The 20,179-nt window shown below is 46.3% G+C and overlaps 1 protein-coding gene across 1 annotated transcript; it reads left to right on the top strand.

Moving 5' to 3' along the window:
* The first annotated feature begins 509 nt into the window (after nucleotides 1–509).
* ERMAP (erythroblast membrane associated protein (Scianna blood group)) lies at nucleotides 510–19,520 on the top strand. The gene is made up of 12 exons (XM_059689818.1): nucleotides 510–1,229; nucleotides 7,517–7,606; nucleotides 7,809–8,147; nucleotides 8,396–8,677; nucleotides 10,141–10,257; nucleotides 10,790–10,822; nucleotides 11,819–11,851; nucleotides 13,886–13,906; nucleotides 14,977–14,997; nucleotides 15,088–15,114; nucleotides 15,204–15,230; nucleotides 17,043–19,520. The coding sequence occupies exons 2-12, from the start codon at nucleotides 7,522–7,524 to the stop codon at nucleotides 17,720–17,722; spliced, it is 1,665 nt and encodes a 554-aa protein (XP_059545801.1). The 5' UTR covers nucleotides 510–1,229; nucleotides 7,517–7,521; the 3' UTR covers nucleotides 17,723–19,520.
* Nucleotides 19,521–20,179: the final 659 nt, after the last annotated feature.

Genomic DNA, 20,179 nt, shown 5'->3' on the forward strand with positions numbered 1-20,179 from the left:
GAGGGACATGGTTTGGGCCACCACAGGTGTCAGCTAGGCTCAGAAATGAATGTTGACTGAAAAAAGGAAATTACAGAGAATTAGGTGTAATGTGCTCCATTTTTATAAGGTTGAAAAACAAGTAAAAGTATATAATGCTTTGGGGTTCCCCCACATATATTTTATTATTGAAATATTATGTGATATGTGCTTCTTGTAAAAACCATGAAGAGTAAAGATGAAAGTTTCTCTCCTCTCTCTCCCCTCCCATCAATCTCATTGCCCTTTCCAGAAAGAACCATTTTTAAAATTTATTATTTTATTTAAGTATAGTTTGTACACAATTTTATATTGTTTATATTACTTTCAGGTGTACTATATAGTGATGTGACATTTTTATACCTTACCATGTGATCACCCTACTAATTCTAGTAATCATTTGTCACGTGTGCACTTATCACAATATTATTGACTATATTCCCCTTCACCTTTTTCGTCCATCCCTCCACACCATCCCTTTTGGTAACCATGCTGTTGGTCTCTATTTCTATGAGTCTGTTTTCGTTTCATTTGTTTGTTTTGTTTTTTAATTCATTGTTAAGGATACAATTGTGGATGTTATGAATATACAGTTACGGATATTATGAAAGCTGTCGAGACAGGCAGGAAAGGGTTTATCGCAGGTTGGTAGACAGTAAGCACGTTTGCTTGTCAGGAAGCACGTGTTGGGTGCAGCTGGAGATAAAGGTAGTGAGTTCAAGAAGGTGGCTAATTGGTAGATGTCTTTGAAACCGACCTTCAATTTTACTCAGATTTGGAAAGTAAGTGGGAGCAAGCTTTTCAGAAAGGGTGCTTTAGGGTCAAAACTTATGAAAAGGAATCGCTATGCAGTTAGCTGGGGAGGGGAAGGGTGTGAGGGCCAAAGGTCCCTGACACCCGGTGGCATTTGGAGTTTCCCTCACTTTTTTAGGGAGGCCACTCTTTGCTCTGTTCCCTTATCAGGGGCAGACAGGCAGGGCGGAGCTTGTGGTGTGTAGGGCCAGCTAGAAGGGAGTCTGTGGGACAGACGAGGGAGCCCCTGGGTGAGGGCTGTGGGCATTAGAATGAAAGGAGAGCTTTCCCCAGGCCCACCTCCAGAGCCCTTCCTGACCCCTCTGCCTGATGCCTGATCTCCCCGGATGGATGGAGGGAGGCTCCGCAGCTTGGAGACTCCAGCTCTGCCGCACAAAGGGCCCTTGATTCCAAAGGTGGTGAGTGCTCCTCCCTTTCCCCTTCTTCATTCTCTTTAGTCCTTTAACTTTCTCAGGATCTTCAGGTTCGTTGGATAAACTATCCCCTTTCTCCTTACTCCCGAGAACATTTTAAAATATAAATATATACATACTTTTATTGATTTCAGAGAGGAAAGGAGAGGGAGAGATAGAAACATCAATGATGAGACAATCACTGATCATCTGCCTCCTGCATGCCCATACTGGGGATCGAGCCCACAACCTGGGCATGTGCCTTGACTGGAAATCGGACCGTGACCTCCTGGTTCATAGGTCGATGCTCAACCACTGAGCCATGCTGGCCAGGCACAAGACATTTTAAAGGACGAAATGAGGCAATGGGAAATGGGAAGCACAAAAGGGGAAGAGTGAGAAGGAGCCTGGGTGAGTTTTGTCTAAAGACTCTCATTCAAGTATTATTGTCATCATCATTGGTATTATAGCTATCATTAATTTAGTCCTTACTATTAGCCAGGCCCTGTGCTGTGTGCTTTCAGACTGATCATTTGTGGATTTGCAGGGTCTTCTGAAGTTGCTTGGAGTTATTAAGGGGACTTCTGCTGTAATGCTTTTCCTCACCCGTAGAAGTAACCACTGTTTACTATCTACATTCTTGCCTTTTTGCTAAGCATCTTCTCCCTAAATTGTATCATACTATCCATAGCTTTTTCAAGTTACTATTTGGGTTACAATGAAAACTTCCCAAATGCATATATATATATATATATATATATATATATATTTTTTTTTTAAATTGATTTCAGAGAGGGAGAGATAGAAACATCAATGATGAGAGAGAATCATTGATCGGCTGCTTCCTGCACACCCCCTACTGAGAATCGAGCCCGCAACCCAGGCATGTACCCTTAATGGGAATCGAACCCAGGACCCTTCAGTCCGCAGACTGATGCTCTGTCCACTGAGCAAAACCAGCTAGGGCCCAAATGCTCTGAAAGATGGTTTTAGCATGTGTGTATGAAATGCTGTGTAGTATTTCATTGCAAGAATGTGCAGCTATTAGTTAATCATTCCCATTTTAATGAACTTTTAGGTTGTTTTTAATTTTTCCTTTTCACAAGAAGCTTTGTGATGAGCATCCTCACCATCAAACCCTTATGCACATCCTTATTTATTTCCATAGAATTCTTTTCTGGAAGTAAAATGACTGGATTAAAACTTTTGCAAATTTATAAATCATTTGATACTTATTGCTAAATTACCCTGGGAAAGTTGATTTGCACTGGGCAAGCGAGTCATTTTCCCACATGTGTAATAACTCGGGGTATTATTTTTTCTAATATTTGATAATTTCAGGGAAGACAAAGTCATATCTAACTGTGGTCTTAGTCTGCATTTCTCTGATGACAGAGAGTAAAGTCCATTTCTGGTGTCATCCTCTCCCGGGTTGGTTTGCCTCTATGGCTGCTTAACAGTGACTTGATGACGTGCTTCAGGGAGACTCCCTGGCTGAAACCACCTCGGTTGCCCTTGTCACACAGAGTGACAATCTGATGGAAAGACTTCATTTGCCTTTTTATTCTTAGAATCTGGTGCAAATCATTTCACATGTATTTTCTATGAGTCCTATCTACGAAGTAGCTACTATCATTAACTCCATTTCATGTGTGAATGAGAGAAGACGTGGAGGAGTAGCCTAGACTGTCTAAGGTCACACAGCTGGCAATGGCAGGGCCGGGGCTTGGCCCCAGGCTGACCTCTTAATCACAATAAGCAATCCGAATTTAGGAAGATGGGGCCATGGTGGGGGGGAGGGCTCCTCTTATTTGATTTCAGGCAGCCCCAGTTCAGTTTGGAGCTCTGTGCTACTCTGGGCATGTCTACTCAGGGTGTGTTTCAAAAGCACCTTTTAATTGAGGGTGTTGGGCATTGGGGTAACTCCAGGGGATCCTGGGCCCTGCCTACTTCTACCATCAACAATAATTGATAAGGTAGAGAGCTTTTCTCATTTACCTAACTTCTCCTGTTCAGTTTCTGAGTAGCTGGCAACCTGCAGGAAAATGAGTGGGATTGAAGCAAAAAAATATATCCTAACTATAATCCTAACCTCACTGTGTCCTAGTAGTATGTGGCCATTTGCAACACTGGGGGAGTAGAGAAGTATGCTGTGTGAATCATGATTAAAAACAAAAACATGTTTTTTTTAAAAACCTGGCTGGTTTGTTCAATGGTTAGAGCATCGGCCCTAAGACCAAAGGGTTCGGTTCCTGGCCAAGGGCACGTACCTAGGTTGCAGGTTCATCCCAGGCTCCTGTCAATGTTGTTGTTTTTTTTCTCTCTCCCTCCTCTTCCTCCCTCTTTTCTCTCTCTTTAAAAAAATCAATGGAAAAAATATCCTCAGGAGAGGATTAAAAAATAAAAAAAGCCCAATGGGAAAAAAAATTTAAAAAATAAAAATAAAAAAGCCAGTGGTTCAGTGGTTGAGTTTCAACCTATGATACCACGCCCCCCCCCCCCCCCACGCCCGAGTTGTGGGCTGGATCCCTAGTAGGGGGTGTGCAGGAGGCAGCTGATGGATGTGTTTTTCTCTCTCTATCCCTCTCCCTTTCTCTCTTTCTAAAATCAATAAAAACATATTTTAAAAAAGTAAAATAAAAACAAAACATCCCTAAACCAGTGTGCTCTTTGCCACAAGAAAAAAAGAATTGGAAATGTGTTCAAAGCTTAAGTCACTTCATGTCCCAACCTCTCTTTGACAGCCCCACCTCCTCCAAGCCCCATCTTTGTCCTTTAGGGATCTGGCCTGATAACTTTCACCAAGCCCCTCCTCTTCAGAAAGGATTTGAAGTCTTGGAGAGAATGTAAGAGATGATCTCTTCCTGAAGTATTTTATTATACTTCTTCCCCAATGGTGGCATGGAAGATTTGTTTCCTGCTATAGGAATTTCAGGCAGTCAAGGTAGTGGGAAAGACTTTTAGAGTAAGGAGTCCTTTAGGGTTTCCCTGTGGTTAATGCACTCAGTGCCCACCCCTCCTGTGGATAACAGCACATTTATTGGGCACTTGTTCGGCCAGGCATTTGTGGCAAGTTCTTTTTTCTTTTTAAATATGTTTTTATGGATTTTTTTTAGAGAGAAAGGAAGGAGAGGGATAGAGAGATAGAAATATTGATGAAAATCATCGATTAGCTGCCTTCTGCTCGCCCCCTACAGGGGATCGAGCCTGCAACCTGGTCATGTACCCTGATCGGGAATCGAACCAAGGACCTCTTGGTTCATGGGTCAATCAATGCTCAACCACTAAGCCTCACCAGCTGGGCTGTGGCAAATTCTTCTTCTTCTTCTTCTTTTTTTTTAAAATAAATCTTTATCGTTCAGATTATTACAGTTCCTCTTTTTCCTCCCATAGCTCCCCTCCACCCGGTTCCCACCCCACCCCCTGCCCTTACCCGCCCCACTGTCCTCGTCCATAGGTGTACGATTTTTGTCCAGTCTCTTCCCGCACCCCCCACACCTCTTTCCCCCCGAGAATTGTCAGTCCACTCCCTTTCTATGCCCCTGATTCTATTCTATTCACCAGTTTATTCTGTTCGTCAGATTTTTTTATTTACTTGATTTTTAGATTCACTTATTGATAGATATGTATTTGTTGTCACTTTGTTGTTAATAATTTTTATCTTTACCTTTTTCTTCTTCTTCCTCTTCTTAAAGAATACCTTTCAGCATTTCATATAATACTGGTTTGGTGGTGATGAACTCCTTTAGCTTTTTCTTATCCGTGAAGCTCTTTATCTGACCTTCAATTCTAAATGATAGCTTTGCTGGGTAGAGTAATCTTGGTTGTAGGTTCTTGCTATTCATCACTTTGAAAATTTCTTGCCACTCCCTTCTGGCCTGCATAGTTTCTATTGAGAAATCAGCTGACAGTCATATGGGTACTCCCTTATAGGTAACTGACTGTTTTTCTCTTGCTGCTTTTAAGATTCTCTCTTTGTCTTTTGCCCTTGGCATTTTAGTTATGATGTGTCTTGGTGTGGTCCTCTTTGGATTCCTTTTGTTTGGGGTTCTCTGCGCTTCCTGGACTTGTAAGTCTATTTCTTTCACCAGGTAGGGGAAGTTTTCTGTCATCATTTCTTCAAATAGGTTTTCAATATCTTGCTCTCTCTCTTCTTCTGGCACCCGTATAATTCGGATGTTGGTACGCTTGAAGTTATCCCAGAGGCTCCTTACACTATCTTCATATTTTTCTATTCTTTTTTCCTTTTGCTTTTCCAGTTGGGTGTTTTTTGCTTCCTCGTATTTCAAATCTTTGACTTGATTCTTGGGATCCTCTAGTCTATTGTTGGATCTCTGTATATTATTCTTTATTTCAGTCAGTGTATGCTTAATTTCTAATTGGTCCTTTTTCATATCCTTGAGGGTCTCACTATATTTCTCGGAGGTTTCTAGAAGATTCTTCAGTAACCTTATAACTGTGGTTTTGAACTCTATATCTAGTAGTTTGCTTTCCTCCATTTCTTTCATTTGTGACCTGTTTCTTTGTCTCCACATTTTGGCTGCTTTCCTGTGTTGATAGAGTGGCTCTGTGTGCTAGGTGTCCTATAGGGCCCAGTGGCTCAGCCTCCCTAATAACCTGAGGTGTACACTCTTGGTGCACCCCTTTGTGGGCTGTGTGCACAGTCTTGTTGTAGTTAAGCCTTGATTGCTGTTGGTATCACTGGATGGAATTGACCTCCAGACCAATTGGCTGTGAGGACCAGTTGTGTCTACAGTGGGAGAACTTCTGTGCTGGAGACACCCTTATGGGGCAGGACTTGCTTCAGTGGGGCTTTGGCGCTCACTGAGTCTGCCCAGGTTTTTAGGCAGAGAAAGGCCAGGCCATTCATATGCAAAAGCCTCTGCACACAACTTGGGTGAGGTTGTAAATTGGGTGGGGGGGTGTCTCAGGGAATCACCAGGGCAGAGCAAACCTCAATGGCTGCCAGTCTGCTCTGCCTCAGTGAGGTCCCGGGGTCTGCGCGGCAGCAAGTTCAGGTGTTTACCTTTGCTGCCATCTTGGTTGTTCTCTGTGGCGAGTTCTTCACATGCCTTTGAACCCTCTTTTAACCCTCACAGTCCCTGTGAAGAAGGTTCCTCCTTTATAGATTAAGACCTGGAGATCCACAGATGTTGTACAACTCTCCAGGGACACAGAGCTAGTACCTGGGGGAGCTGAGACTTGAACCCAGGTCTTTCTAACTCCAGACCCTGAGTTTGTAAGATAGGTGCCTTCATAATGAAATGGCAGGACCTTACTGCCTTGGTTTGTTGTTTCTCAAGAGTCAAACTGAGCCCTAACCAGTTTGGCTCAGTGGATAGAGCAGTGATGGTGAACCTTTTGAGCTCGGCGTGTCAGCATTTTGAAAAACCCTAACTTAACTCTGGTGCCGTGTCACATCTAGAAATTTTTTGATATTTGCAACCATAGTAAAACAAATTTTTGATATTTATTTTATATATTTAAATGCCATTTAACAAAGAAAAATCAACCAAAGAAATGAGTTCGCATGTCACCTCTGACACGTGTGTCATAGGTTCGCCATCACTGGGATAGAGCATCGGCCTGTGTACTGAAAGGTCCCAGGTTTGATTCTGGTCAAGGGCATGTACCTTGGTTGCGGGCACATCCCCAGTAGGGGGTGTGCAGGAGGCAGCTGATCGATGTTTCGCTCTCATCTGGTTTCTAACTCTCGATCCCTCTCCCTTCCTCTCTGTAAAAAATCAATAAAATATATTTTTTTAAAAAAAGAGTCAAACTGAGAAGGCTGGCGGGAAAGAGCTCCAGGCCCCACTGTGGGTGGAAAATTGACCTGGAGCATTTCCCAGACTTGGCCTGGGACCCTAAATGCAAAAAGAGGTCACTATCCTGGTGTTTACCAGGTTAGTTCTAGATATAAATTCTCAATCTTCCAGACTCCTCCCTGTGCCTCCTAGGGCACACACCGTGTCTCAACCCTGGCTCTCACTCATGGCATTTATAGACTTAACCACGATGCCAGCCTTCATGCCGAGCACTGTCCTCCTTCAATGCTCACAATAACTCTGCAAGGAGGCAACTTTATACCCTTTTTAAAGATGGTGGAAGAGAGTTCCAAGGAAGTGAAGCCACAATGTTACGGGGAGGTAAGTAGCAGAGCTGGAACTTGAATTCTGGTCCAGGTGGTTCCAGAGCACCTGCTATGCAGCCTCCATCTCCGCCCCGCGTCCTAGGTGGTAGCTTTTCCACATCAGGCTCACGAACCTTCTCTGGTGTCTGCCTGTCTGTCCTAGTTCGGATGGAGACCGTAAGTTCCTCTGGCTCCCGGCTCTCCAGCTGCCTCATCACCCTCGTCTTCCTCCAGCTGCCCATACGCGTGTCAGGTAGGAGTTCCTGACCTCGTTCCTGCCTGGGACATCTGACCACGGCCTTCTTTCTTCGGGGGTTCTGTTGTAACCCCAGTCCTTTCCAGTGCCCTCCCCAGACTCTCTAGGAGCCTTCCCCACGTGATCTCCGTCTTCATCCTCTGCTGAACTCTCGCATCCCTCCCAGACTGCGTTGTCCCTTTCTGTTTTCACTGCACAGGGGACTCCGGCCAGTTCCACCTGGCCCCGCTAGGGGGCACAGCCAAGCTGCTCTGCCCACTCTCGCTCTGGTCGGTCCCGACGCTCACCGAGGTGCGGTGGCTGCGGTCCTTGCCCCGCGGGCGCTCCCAGGTGGTTCACGTGTTCCGGGATGACAAAGTCCGCGAGGAAGATGTGGTACCGGAATTTCAGGGGAGGACGGCGCTGGAGAGAGACACGCAAGAGGGAAATGTCACGCTGGAGATCCGCCACGTGCGGCTGGAGGACCGAGGGCCGTACCGATGTCAGGTCCGGATTGCAAACCTGAGTCGAGAGGGCACCGTGATCCTGCAGGTGGCAGGTTCGTCATTTTTCGGGGGGGGGGGGGGGGGGAGGTGACTGGTAGAGGTGGATGGGGTAAGGTACTAGCATGCAGCCAGATACTCTCGTCCCTTTGCGGTGAACAGCGTGGGGTGGGGAGAGAGAGCAGGCGTTCACAGCAATTAACAGCCCGCCCCCTGCTCACCCGGAGCGGCCTTGGGAGCCAGAAGAGCGCCCTGGCGGGGACGGGGATCTTGCCAAGGCTGTGCCAGCGGCTTTCCTTTCCAGTTCTAGGCTCCGACCCTTACATCCACGTGAAGGGCTACGACGCTGGATGGATCCAGCTGGTGTGCAGGTCGGTGGGATGGTTCCCAAGGCCTTGGGCCGAATGGAGAGACCCTCAAGGCAGGGTGCTTCCATCTGAGCCCCAGGCCCCTTCCCTGGACCACGCTGGGCTCTTCGAAACAGCCGTATCCAGCAAAGTCAGGGACAGCACTGTGGGCAGCGTGTCCTGCACCGTCCGCAACGATGCCCTGGGTCAAGAGAAGACCGCAGCCATGGTCATAGCAGGTAAACCTGGGGCAGAAAACAGGCTCGAAGCTCCGGGTGGCTCCAGAGAAAACTCTTACCCAAGTGGAAACTTTATAAAGAATTTTTTAAATACTAAGAATAGCATGTTTATTGTAGAAAACTTAAAAAAAAAATAGGAGATTTTTAAAAAGAAAAAGAAGCCTGATTTTATAAATTGGAGAGAGCCACTGCTAACATTGTGGGGCATTTCTTTAGAATTTCTTTCATGGGTGCATCTCTGAGTGTGTATTGATACACATGTGTATTCTTCTGCCTAGGTTGTTTCCCCCTCCACTTACAAGGCCGTGACCATTTTTTGCCCATGTCCTTAAGCAGTTCTCTGCAACAGATTTTAAAGGGCCGCACAGTATTTCGTTGTGTGGGTATAGCATAGTAAAATTAATCGCAGCCCTATTTCTTGATATCTGAATGGTTTAGACTTTTCCTGTAACAGTGCAGTGAAAAACTTTGCACATAATTTGGGGACTGATTCTGATTATTTTCTTAGAATGGGTTCCTAGAAGTAGGATTAATGCACCAAAGGGTTACGAACCTTTTAAAGACCCTTGAAACATGGAGCCGTGGGGCAGAGAAGCGTGGTTTTAGAGCCAAGAAAGAAAGGGTGTGGCCTGGGGTCCCAGGTGCAGAAGGAGCACTGACATCTGCTAAGCCCTTCTTTTCTCTCTCTCTCTCTCACCTCTCCTCTCTTCCTACAGCCACTGCCTCTTATCGGTGCTAAGCACTTTACATCCTCCCCTCTTTAAATCTGTCACAACCCAGGGGGACTGGGGTTATTGTAATCCCCATTTTACAGATGACTGACGAGCCAGGCTTGGAGGGGCTCCGTCTCCTGCCTAGGGTCCCACGGAGGATGAGCGAGGACTCACGCCCAGTTTAGACTCTGCCACTTGTCATAGTGCTTCCTCTGCTTTATTCTTGTGTCTATTTCTTCTTTCCTTTCTCCTGCCTAGGCGTTAGCCCCACGCGGTAGCCCCACAGAAGTAGCTTTGCCCCCGCTGATACAGCTCAGGGCAAAGGGGTCGCTGATGGCTGTTTCACAGCAGAGTGAGGACTTGAAGCAGAAGACAGGTGGTGCTCAGAGAAGGCTGCAGGTGATTAGAGGAAGCACCTCCAGTTCTTCAAAGATCACTTTCCCACGGGATGATAGGGCAGGATGAGGTTGCGATTGGGAAGCTGAGTTTAACACATTGTTTTCAGGCAGGACCATCCAAACCACTCCTAAGAGATGACCATCTCGCTTTAAAGTCATCCCTGAGTCATCCAGGGTTTGAGGCACTTAGAGAGGCAAACACCCTCACCTGTCTTGGCTGGAGGTCTCTCCCTAGAGGTGACAGAGACCGTAGGGCTGTGCCTGAGGCATCTCCCATATAAGGTGGGGGTCTTTGGCCTGGAAGAAGCGCTGAGATAACTCCTGAGGGTGGTCATTGGTGGTTCTGTTTCAGCCCCATCTCCAGGGAGGATCTCCCCCGCAGCAGTGGCTCTTGCTGTGGTCCTGCCTGTCCTGGGGCTTCTCATCATGGTGGGCATTGGCCTCATCTGGAAGCAAAGACGATCAAAAGGTAACTAAGTGGTAAAGGGGCCGGGGTGGCAGGAAGTGGGACTGTGACTTCTCTAGGAAAAGGCTGGGGGGAAGGAGACATAGATGTGACGGCTATCCATAGGTTGGAGACTCTGCAGATTGTCTGGTAGAACAATGCTCTGGGGACCCCCAATGCAGAGAAGATCAAAGAAACTGCAGAAAGTTCCTGGGAAGAGTTGTGAATTCTCAACTTTTGAGAAATTAAAAATAACTGATCATGCCATTCCTCTAATTAATTTAAAAAATCCAATTCTATCCATTGAATAAAACCCTCATCAATATAATTGCATCTCACAGGATCTCAAGGTTGTATGGCACCTTGAAAGACACCTAATCCAACACCCCTTTCCCTATCTGATGGTTTGAAGACCCTCTAATCCTTTCAAATGGTCACGGACCTGCAGGGACAAGGAGCAAAGTCCTCTCCAGGCAGCTTGTTGTCCCCGGACAACTCTGCCTGTTAGAAAAAGCTCTTCCTTAGCTGAGCTGATGTCTCTCTCTCCCCCTTCCAGAGAAGCTGCTCTATGAACAGGTGATGGAGGTAGGTAAGTGTCCTGGGATGGGTGGGGATGTTTCTCAGTTTTACTCATTTTTATGACTCCAGTGTCCACTAATCTAAATTCTATACCAGAAAATCCCAACATCTGTTGTCCTTGGTGGCAGTGTTTGCTGACTCTGACTTGTAATAGCTTGTCTTTCAATATGTTTGTTGAATTTTGTCTGTGGACTCATTGCTTGATCTTATTCTGTGCGAGTCGTGTAGGTCTAACATGGGGGAAGCTCTTATTCATTCAACAAATAATTGATAATTGTCTACTAGTGCCCTGGACTATACTAAATGCTGGGGATACAATGGTCAAAGCAGGCAGTCTTTGCCATCTGGGAGCTTTCAGTCCAGCCAGGGAGGTCGACATGAGTTAAATAACTGCACAAATCAATGTAAAAGTACAACCATACAAATGCCACGAGTGGAAGTTCTGGAGGCTGCGAAGATTATGACCAGGAGGAACCAACCAAGCTTCAGGGACAGGAGAAGAGTCCCCAGAGGAAGTGATATTTGATCTGGAGGAGGGGGAGGCATGGGGGGAGAGGGAATAGAAAACGATCCACAGAGAAAGACCAGCTAGAGAAAGAAACACAGTGCAGAAGTGAGGGGGACGCTGATAGGGGACCAGGCTGCAGAGTTAGGCAGGGCCAGGCCCTGTGAGGCCTTGGAGGTCATGTGGAGAACTTTAGTTTTTCTCTCCAGGGCAGTGGCAAAGCAGAGAGTGGGATATCTTGATCAGAATTGTGCTTTGAGCAGCTTTCTCTGACTACAGTATTGGGAAGAGGCCAGAAGGAGCAAGACAGGACTGGGGGCAATTTGGGCTACTAGTTCTGTCATCCAGATGAGAGATGATGAGGGCCTGGATTAGGGAGGTGACATGGTGATAGAGGTAAACAGGTTTAAAAGCAGGTAAAATCAGTAAGAATCAGGGACCTTCAAGGTAATGGCACAGAATCTCATTTTTTATTTTTTATTATTACTTTTCTCCCTCTAGAAACTCTTCTCTCAGACCATGCAAAAGAAAAAGGTAATTATATGAAGGGGTAGGGAACAAATAACATATTCCTTCTCCTTCTACATAAATGCTGACAGTTTATTATTATACATACACTAGGGGTTTGGTGTACAAATTTGTGCACGGGTAGGGTCCAGCTGGCCTGCCCTGATCAGGGCCCATTGGGCCAGGTTGGCCAGGGGGAGGGGCTGCAGGAGGTTGGCAGGCCGGCCCTGCCCCCATTTGGGGTGTGTGGGGGGGTGATTGGGGGTGGGGCTGGCCCAGGGGAGGGGCCACAGGTGGTTGGTCAGCCGGCCCCACCCCCTGGTGGAACTCCCGGTCGAGGGGACAATTTGCATATTAGCCTTTTATTATATAGAATTATTCAGGTATACACACACATATTCTTCATTAATATTATTGGAATTTACTTTCCAGTGTGAGGGGGGTAGGGGTAGGTGGCAGTGGGTGAGGGGATGCTCATGGTAAAAAGTCATAGGTCTGAATTATCATGAGCTCCTTTTATCAGCCTTTCCACCAGTCACCTAAGAAGGTCTATATTCAATTTAGAATCTATGCATATGCTATCTGGGATGTATGAGAATCTCAAGGATCCAAACAACATTTGCATTCAGACAGGTGGTGTGATACAGTGGGAGCCCCACAGGCTCTGGAGTCAGCGACACCTGGTCAGGTCACTGGTCTGCCTTGGATGTGTCGCTTCACTGCTGTGACCTTTGGTTTCCTCAACTATAAAATGGGATTAAAAATCCCCTTGCCCGATTGTTTTCAGGGTTTAAAGAGACAGCTTGAAAAAAACTCTTCTATTATAGTGCCTGGTACTCCTCTTCCTTATTGCCATTTCATCTTCATTAACTGAATGTTTGTTCTGGGCCATTGAGGTTGAAAGTTCGACACCCAGGGTACAAAAATCAGGCAGTCTATGCCCCTTAAAATCTAGCTGAGAATACAAGTCACTGGCTCAGAAATGGTACACATTCAATGATTTGGGCCTCTCCTCTCCGCCCTTACCTGTCCTCCCTGCGGGTGAAAGTGTGGGGGTGCACGCAGCAGGGGCCCTCTGGCTGCTCTCTCCAGGAGTGGAAGGCACAGCATGGTGCAGTGGCCAAGGCCTCTGACTAGGAGTCAGACACATTGGGCCTTGAAGCCTGTCTCCTTGGCCACTTGCTAACTGGATGACCTGGGCAAATTTCCATGTCCCTCTGAGCTTCAGACCTGGGAACAATAATTCTACGCACCTTACATTGTCAAGGGGTTTCAGTGCCTACATCATTATGAGAACAGGACACAATAAATGGAGGCTAATAATAGTGGAAATATAATATATCATTATTATATATAAATAATATAATGTTTACATAATATAATCAATCAATAATAGAGTGAACATTATATAATTATAACATTAATCAGATTAATAACATTGATATAAACATAAACCAAGAGCTCCTGAGGGGCCATATCATATCCAGCTTCATTGCTCCAGTGCCTAATGCCTAACACATGCCCAGCCCTTAGCACAGAGCTTGGCAGTGGATCAAAGTTACAACTTCAATTCCCTGGCAGGGCCAATGCTCCCGGCAGCATGTGAAGCATATACATACATCCCAAACCATCTGGAATCTCCAAATCTGAGAATCTCTCCGTAGGACTTCAGGAAAATTACTGTAGAGAGTGAGAAAGCCATGTCCACAAGTCAGTGCTAGGCCTTCGCTGTAGATATTATAAACAGTAGGTTATAAAAGGGCAGCAAGGCACACACTCATGTGCACATGGTTACAAACATATGGAAACACTCGTACAGACAGCGGAAATGAAACCAGATAAAAAGGAAGGGAAAAGGGAGGAGGAGCCAGGCCTGGGCAGCCTGGTCTTTGGAAAGTGGCACCAGCTGCACTGGCTTCCCCAGGCTGCCTCTGGGAGGCGACGCACTAGCAGCTGAGAGGCATGTCATCCTTTCCACGGTGGGGTGGGGTGATGAACCTCCCTGGGCTCAGGGATAAAGCAGAGCATCTGCTCACTCAGGCCTTTTTCTCTGTTTTTCAGGAAGGCTCCATAAATCCCTCAGTAAGTTCTGCTCCTCCGTGGCACGGACCTCCTTCTGCCAACATCTTTGCTTTAGGATGGGTGTCTCAGTTTCATTTCCTGGGGCAGAAGAGAGGGGTCAGGGTGCTTTAAACCATGGGGTTGGAGATTTCTTGGCTCTCAAGGGCCTCTCTTCTCAAATATTCCCTGCTCCCCTTTCCTGCACAACAGTTACCTAGTCCAGCGGTCGCCAACCTTTCGGACCTCACAGACCAACGCTAGGTCCCAGTCTCTAAGCGGGAAATGTTAATCAGGAAGAGATGTAGCTCCCGTAGGTGAAGCCACTTGGAAGACCTTTTATCACCAGGCATGGCATTCCCTTAGGTGGGATCCCAGGCGATGGGCCCTCATTAAACTGAACATGCGGAGCAGAGCTTCTCCATCTCATGTACGAGACTCTCTTTAGTGCAAAAAAAGAATTTTCAGACATGACATGTCTACTTTATTTTACCTTGATTAAATGTACACAAGAAAATCTAATAGAAATTCAGTGATAGTTTTTGTTTGTTTGTTAATCTTCACCCAAGGATATTTTTCCATTGCTTTTCAGAGAGAATGGTAGGGAAGAAGGGAGAAGGGAGAGAGAGAGAAACATCAATGTGAGAGAGACATATTAACTGGTTGCCTTCCAGGTGCCCCCACAGGGTGTGGTGGGGGCAAACCACAACCCAGGTACGTGCCCTTGACCGTGATTGAATCTGCAACCCTTCAGTGCAGGAGCCAACACTCTAATCATTGAGCAACACCAACCAGAGCTCAATGATAGTTTTAAATGAACTTATATTTTGTTCTTCTCTCACAATAGCTACATATATTACATTGTAGTTACCTAGATGCGTGAGATGTGCTACTCAATGAGTTGTAGTCAGGTTTGGCTTACTTGGGAATTTGCTGGCCCTCTGCAGTATCTCTGGTGATCGCTGGGGTGGGGCTGGATGGTCAGGGTATGGCTAGTGAGGATCTGATGTGGGAATGTGGTTGGGAGGGGACCCAAGCATTATGGAAATGTGGAAGCCCTCCTTCTGATTGGTCAAACTGTTTTTATTCTTTAGAGAAACTCCGGAGTGAACTGAGTAAGTTTCCCATGTCCTTCCATACCGAATTCTCTCCTGCTGATTCTATATTTTCAGTGATAGCTCACCCCTCTTGTTTCTTTTTTGTAGAGTTGAAAAGAGCTGCAGCCAACTCAGGTGAGATGCACTTTCTGGGTGCCTGACTCCTGCCCTCTGGGGGTTCTCCTTGTCTCCTTTGAGTTTACAATCCCTTTTATGTCTTTCAGGCTGGAGAAGAGCCCGGCTGCACTTCGGTAAGTTACACCAGGCAAACCCGCCTACATTTCAGAGCCCAGTGCTCTGTACCTTTGGAATGCAGGCTGACTTTTTTGTTTGTTTGTTTGTTTGTTAATCAAACCTATTTATCTGCTTATCAAATTTTAAAAAATCTTTGTGATTTTTTTTTTGGGGGGGGAGGCTCAGTTAGACTTAGAAAGTTTATTGGTTATTTGTATGTCTTCTCGATGACTTGTCTGCTCTTATGCCTATTCTGGCTACTATTTGATTTGTGAGGATTCTTCCTATATAAAGTGTAGAAACTCTGTCCTGTTCCTCACAAATTATTTTTCTGAGTTTTTCGTTTGCATTTTAATTTCCTTATATTATTTGTTTGATGCATGAGTGTCTTGTTTTTATGTAGTCCAATTTAAGAATCTCTTCCTGTGTAGTTTCCTCTGTGCTTTCAGTCCTTCTTATCCCACAGTTGGGTAAATGGCCAGTGCTCCTCTGTCTGTATAGACACCTGCCACCTTCTTCTTGCTCTTGAGGGTTGGTGATTGAGATTCTCAGAGAAGAAGGGAAATGGTTGGGCAGGTGCCCCCACCCACCCCATTGTAGACTACAAAAGGTTTTGTAGTTTTATTCTAAAAGATTTGCACATCTTTTAATTTGTTCTTAAATATTTGCTTTTTTTTTTTTTTTTTTTTTTTTTTTTGCTGCTGCTGTTTCAATGAGATCTGTTAATTTCCCTGCTTGAGTCCTTATCACTTTTCCAGTCTGTTGATGCCCCTCCTGTTCAATCCCTCTTCCTTCAGGCAGGTGGAACTGATGAGTCGCTGCTTCAGAGCACGCCTGGTCACCTTGGTTGACATTCTGGGAATTCCCAAGTCCTTCTCACACTCACAGTCTGGCTTATTCCACCACCTGGGCAAAACACACATTTCACAGATTTAACTCTCCAAGAAGTGTCTGTTCTCTGTACTGGGGGAAGGAGGGAGACCCACCATGACCTTCCACAATTTTAAGGAAGAATCCTTCTCTCTCTATTAACATTTAAAAATAATAATTTTGAGCAACAATTTCAGTTACCAAGATGAGCATCACACATTGTGTATGAAGGAGGCACTGCCTCATGTGTTAGCTCATCAAATGTGCACAGCAGCTCGACCACGTCGGGTCTGCCATTGTTCCCATTGTACGGATGAAGAGACTAAGGTTTGGAGGTGAATAGCACGCCCCAGGTCACATAACCAGCCTGTGGCAGAGCTGGGACTTCCACGTCCAGTGTGGCTTCTGGGTCTGACATCAGAGCCAAGGTTTATTATCATACATTAGCTTCACCTGGACCATCGAAGACCAAGGCGGTATTTCCTAAGGGATTAAGGCAGCTTCACAAAGGAAAACTTTCTCCTGTTTTATTGAACACACTAGAGGCCTGATGCACGAAAATTCATGCAAGAGTAAGCCTCCTGCGCCCCCCTCCCCCCCCCCAGAACCTGGGCTGCTTCGCTCAGGCTGCCACTGCCACCCACCCGGTTCCCTGTGGTTCCCTATTCATCATGCTGTAGTCGGAGCCTGCAGGCCGAGGGGGAGGGGCCTCGAGGTGGGCAATGCACCTCATAGCGACTGGTCAAGTGGTCGTTCCGGTCGCTATGGTCACTGACCTTTTATTATATAGGGTGACCAGGAGATCCAGGAGCCCGGAAGACACTTTTCTTTGGCTCCAGTACATCTGGGGTCGAAGGAATCATACACTAAAATGGGTCCAGTGACGGGGGTTGCTGACCCAGAGGTGATTTTTTTCCTCCGAAGCTACCCAAACCTCTCCTCTCTGTGCCCCTCTGCAGTGGCCGTGACCCTGGACCCCGACACCGCGCATCCCAAACTGATCCTGTCCGAGGACCGCCGGCGGGTGCAGCTCGGAGACAGGAGGCAGCCTGTGCCTGACACCCCCCAGAGGTTCGATTTCGTCGTCAGCGTCCTGGGCTCCGAGGCCTTCGTGGCGGGCTGTCACTACTGGGAGGTGTACGTGGGCGACAAGACCAAATGGATCCTGGGGGTGTGCAGCGAGTCAGTGAGCAGGAAGGGCAAGGTCACCGCCTCGCCCGCCAACGGGCACTGGCTGGTGCGGCAGAGCCGCGGGGCGGAGTACGAAGCGCTCACGTCCCCGCAGACCCCCTTCCGCCTGAAGGAGGCCCCGCGCTGCGTGGGCGTCTTCCTGGACTACGAAGCAGGCGTCATCTCCTTCTACAACGCGACCGACAGGTCCCACATCTTTACCTTCACCCACGCGTTCTCCGGCCCCCTGCGCCCGTTCTTTGAACCGTGCCTTCACGATGGAGGGAAAAACACGGCTCCGCTGGTCATTTGCTCGGAACTCCAGAAATCGGAGGAACCCGTGGTCCCCAAGCCAGATGGAAAAGGCCGCGCCAACGGGGATGTGGCCCTGAAGGTGGACGCTTCCCTCCGGCCCTGGTCCCCCGATCTGGGCCCGGCGCTCCAGGGGCTCAAGGTTCCTTCTTTTTAGGGAGGTGCCTCCGTGGCTGCGCCTGACCCTCCGGCCCAGGGCTCTGGATTTCAGTCTCCTGGCCCGACACCGGCCTCTGGAACAGCTCATCTCCTTTCCCCAAATCCAGACCCTTTTGTGGTTCTATTCGTGCCACCTTCCTCCCATTTCTAAGCCCTGTTTCCTGCGGGGGACTTGAAGTTCCCATTGCCCTGGAAGAATTCTTGAAAACCAGGTGAACAACCAGATTAGGGCTAGGCGGCTAGGGGTGATGGTGAGTGGGTGTCACCGAGACCCAGGGGTTCTCCATGCGAGGGGCTATTCAAGAGAACTTCATTTTATCGCATCCTGAACTTGGGCTTTTAGTTGTGATGTTATGGGGCCCAGTCCCCGACTTCTTACTTATGTCATCAAGAATGGCTTTTCTCTCTGTTTTAGTTCATGCTTTTAGCCCCCAAAGCCAGCTTTTTAAGAGTAATCGTGTTTGGGTCACACACTCTTTCTTCATCCTTCTGGACTATGGGGTAGGGTGGATCAGGGGGTAAAACATGTCCCTTTCTAGTTCCTTGATGCTGTTGACAGCATAGTTTTGTAATATCCAGAGCTAACGTACGTTTTCAAAGCTGATTTACCTAGTGATGATGACCAGGTACAGGGACTTCAGAGTGGTAGCTGTAGCCCTGAAAAGCCTCAGGAGCAAATCAGGGAACTGGTAAACACAACTTCAAACACAGCAGGCAGCTGTGTGAGGCCTTGAAGAGACAGCGATGGATAAGGTTGCTGTGCTGGCCCTTTCGAATACCCTCCTGAGATTTAAAGAGGCCCCCGCTAGAAAAAGTGGCAGTTTTAACACCAATAAAGACAGTTTTCCCCCACAAGACATTATACTGGAAGACTTGACTATTCGTGTAGCACAGGCATGTCAAACTCAAAGGCTAACACGGGACAAATAAGCAAGGCATGAGGCCCCCGGGCCGCGAGTTTGACATGCTTGGTGTAGCGGACTCCTAGGTCAGAGAGTATTGATTTCAGAAAGGAAGTTGGTAGACCAGGTATGAAGATAAAGTAATGAATCAGATTGTTTGTGTGGATATCAGAAAGAAGCTTAGTCACATTCAAGTCATACCACAGAGGTGATCTGGCCTCTTTTTGGAGATATTGGCTATTAGTTTTCAGATAGGTACTCAGTTCTACCCCACAAAAACTGGATCTTTCTGTCAGAAGTTCACTCTGTTACTCTGTAGTGCCTGTATTAGTCAGGGTTCTTCATGGAAATATATATATATATATATATATATATGTATATAGTGAGAGAGAGAGAGAGAAGCAAAGATTATAAGAAATTGGCTCATGTGATTATGGAGGATGGCAAGTCCCAAGATCTGCAGGGATAGTCAGCAGGTTGGAGGGGTTCTGGGGAGCCAGTGGTTTAGTTCCTGTCTGAGTCTGGAGGCCCAAGACTCAGGAGGCCTATGATATAATTCCAGTCTGAAGGCTGTCAGGCAGGAAGAATTTTACTGGGGAAAGAGTCAGCTTTTTTAGTTCTATTTATGCCTTCAACTGATTGGCGAGGCCCACCATATTAGGGAGAGCAATCTGCTTTACTCAAGATAATAATTTAAATGTTAATTTCATCCAAAAATACCCTTACAGAAACACCCAGAATAATATTTGACCCAATATTGGAGCATTCTGCAGTCCAGTCAAGTTGACACACAAAATTAATTACCAAGTAAAATTTTTCTTTCTTTAAAAAAAATCTTCATTACAGAGTGTTTATTATTATTATTGATTTGAGAGAGAGAGAGAGAGAGAGAGAGAGAGAGAGAGAGAGAGAGAGAGAGAGAAACATCAATGTGAGAGAGAAATATCCATTGGTTGCCTCCAGTATGCATACTGACTGGTGATTAAACCCGCAACCTGGGTATGTGCCCTGACTAGGAATTGAACCTGCCACCGTTTGTTGTATGGGATGACACTTCCACCAACTGAGCCACACCAGCCAGGGCCCAAGTAGAAATTTTTATTTGCTTTTGTACAGTTCTTAAATAAAAGTTTGGTATTCATTGTTGTTATTTTCATTGTGAATGAAAAGTTGTAGGAAAAGTCTTTGGGCTGATAAGAGAAAAACACATTATGGGATTGGTTTCCAAAAAGCCTTGAATCCACTAAAGCAAGCTTTAACCACAGTTACAAATAAAGCTACAGTTCTATTTCTGATAGAGATATTAGCTATTAATTCTACCCAACAAAAACTGGAGTCTGTCTTTTTAGCATTTTATTTAAATCAATTTATAAACAAATAGTATATTTATAGTGGGGTATTGATATTTCACTCATCCATATTCAGTTTCAAATCCACTTTCCTGAATTTCCCAATCGTAAAGCGAACATTGTCCACACTGGATGCACCCAAGAGAATTTACCACCAGGAATGAGACCTGACATTTGTGGGGGCAGAAGCTTGCTATAGCCTTC

The sequence above is a fragment of the Myotis daubentonii genome, chromosome 3 (genome assembly GCF_963259705.1).
Source record: "Myotis daubentonii chromosome 3, mMyoDau2.1, whole genome shotgun sequence".
In the NCBI taxonomy this organism is placed as follows: domain Eukaryota; kingdom Metazoa; phylum Chordata; class Mammalia; order Chiroptera; family Vespertilionidae; genus Myotis; species Myotis daubentonii.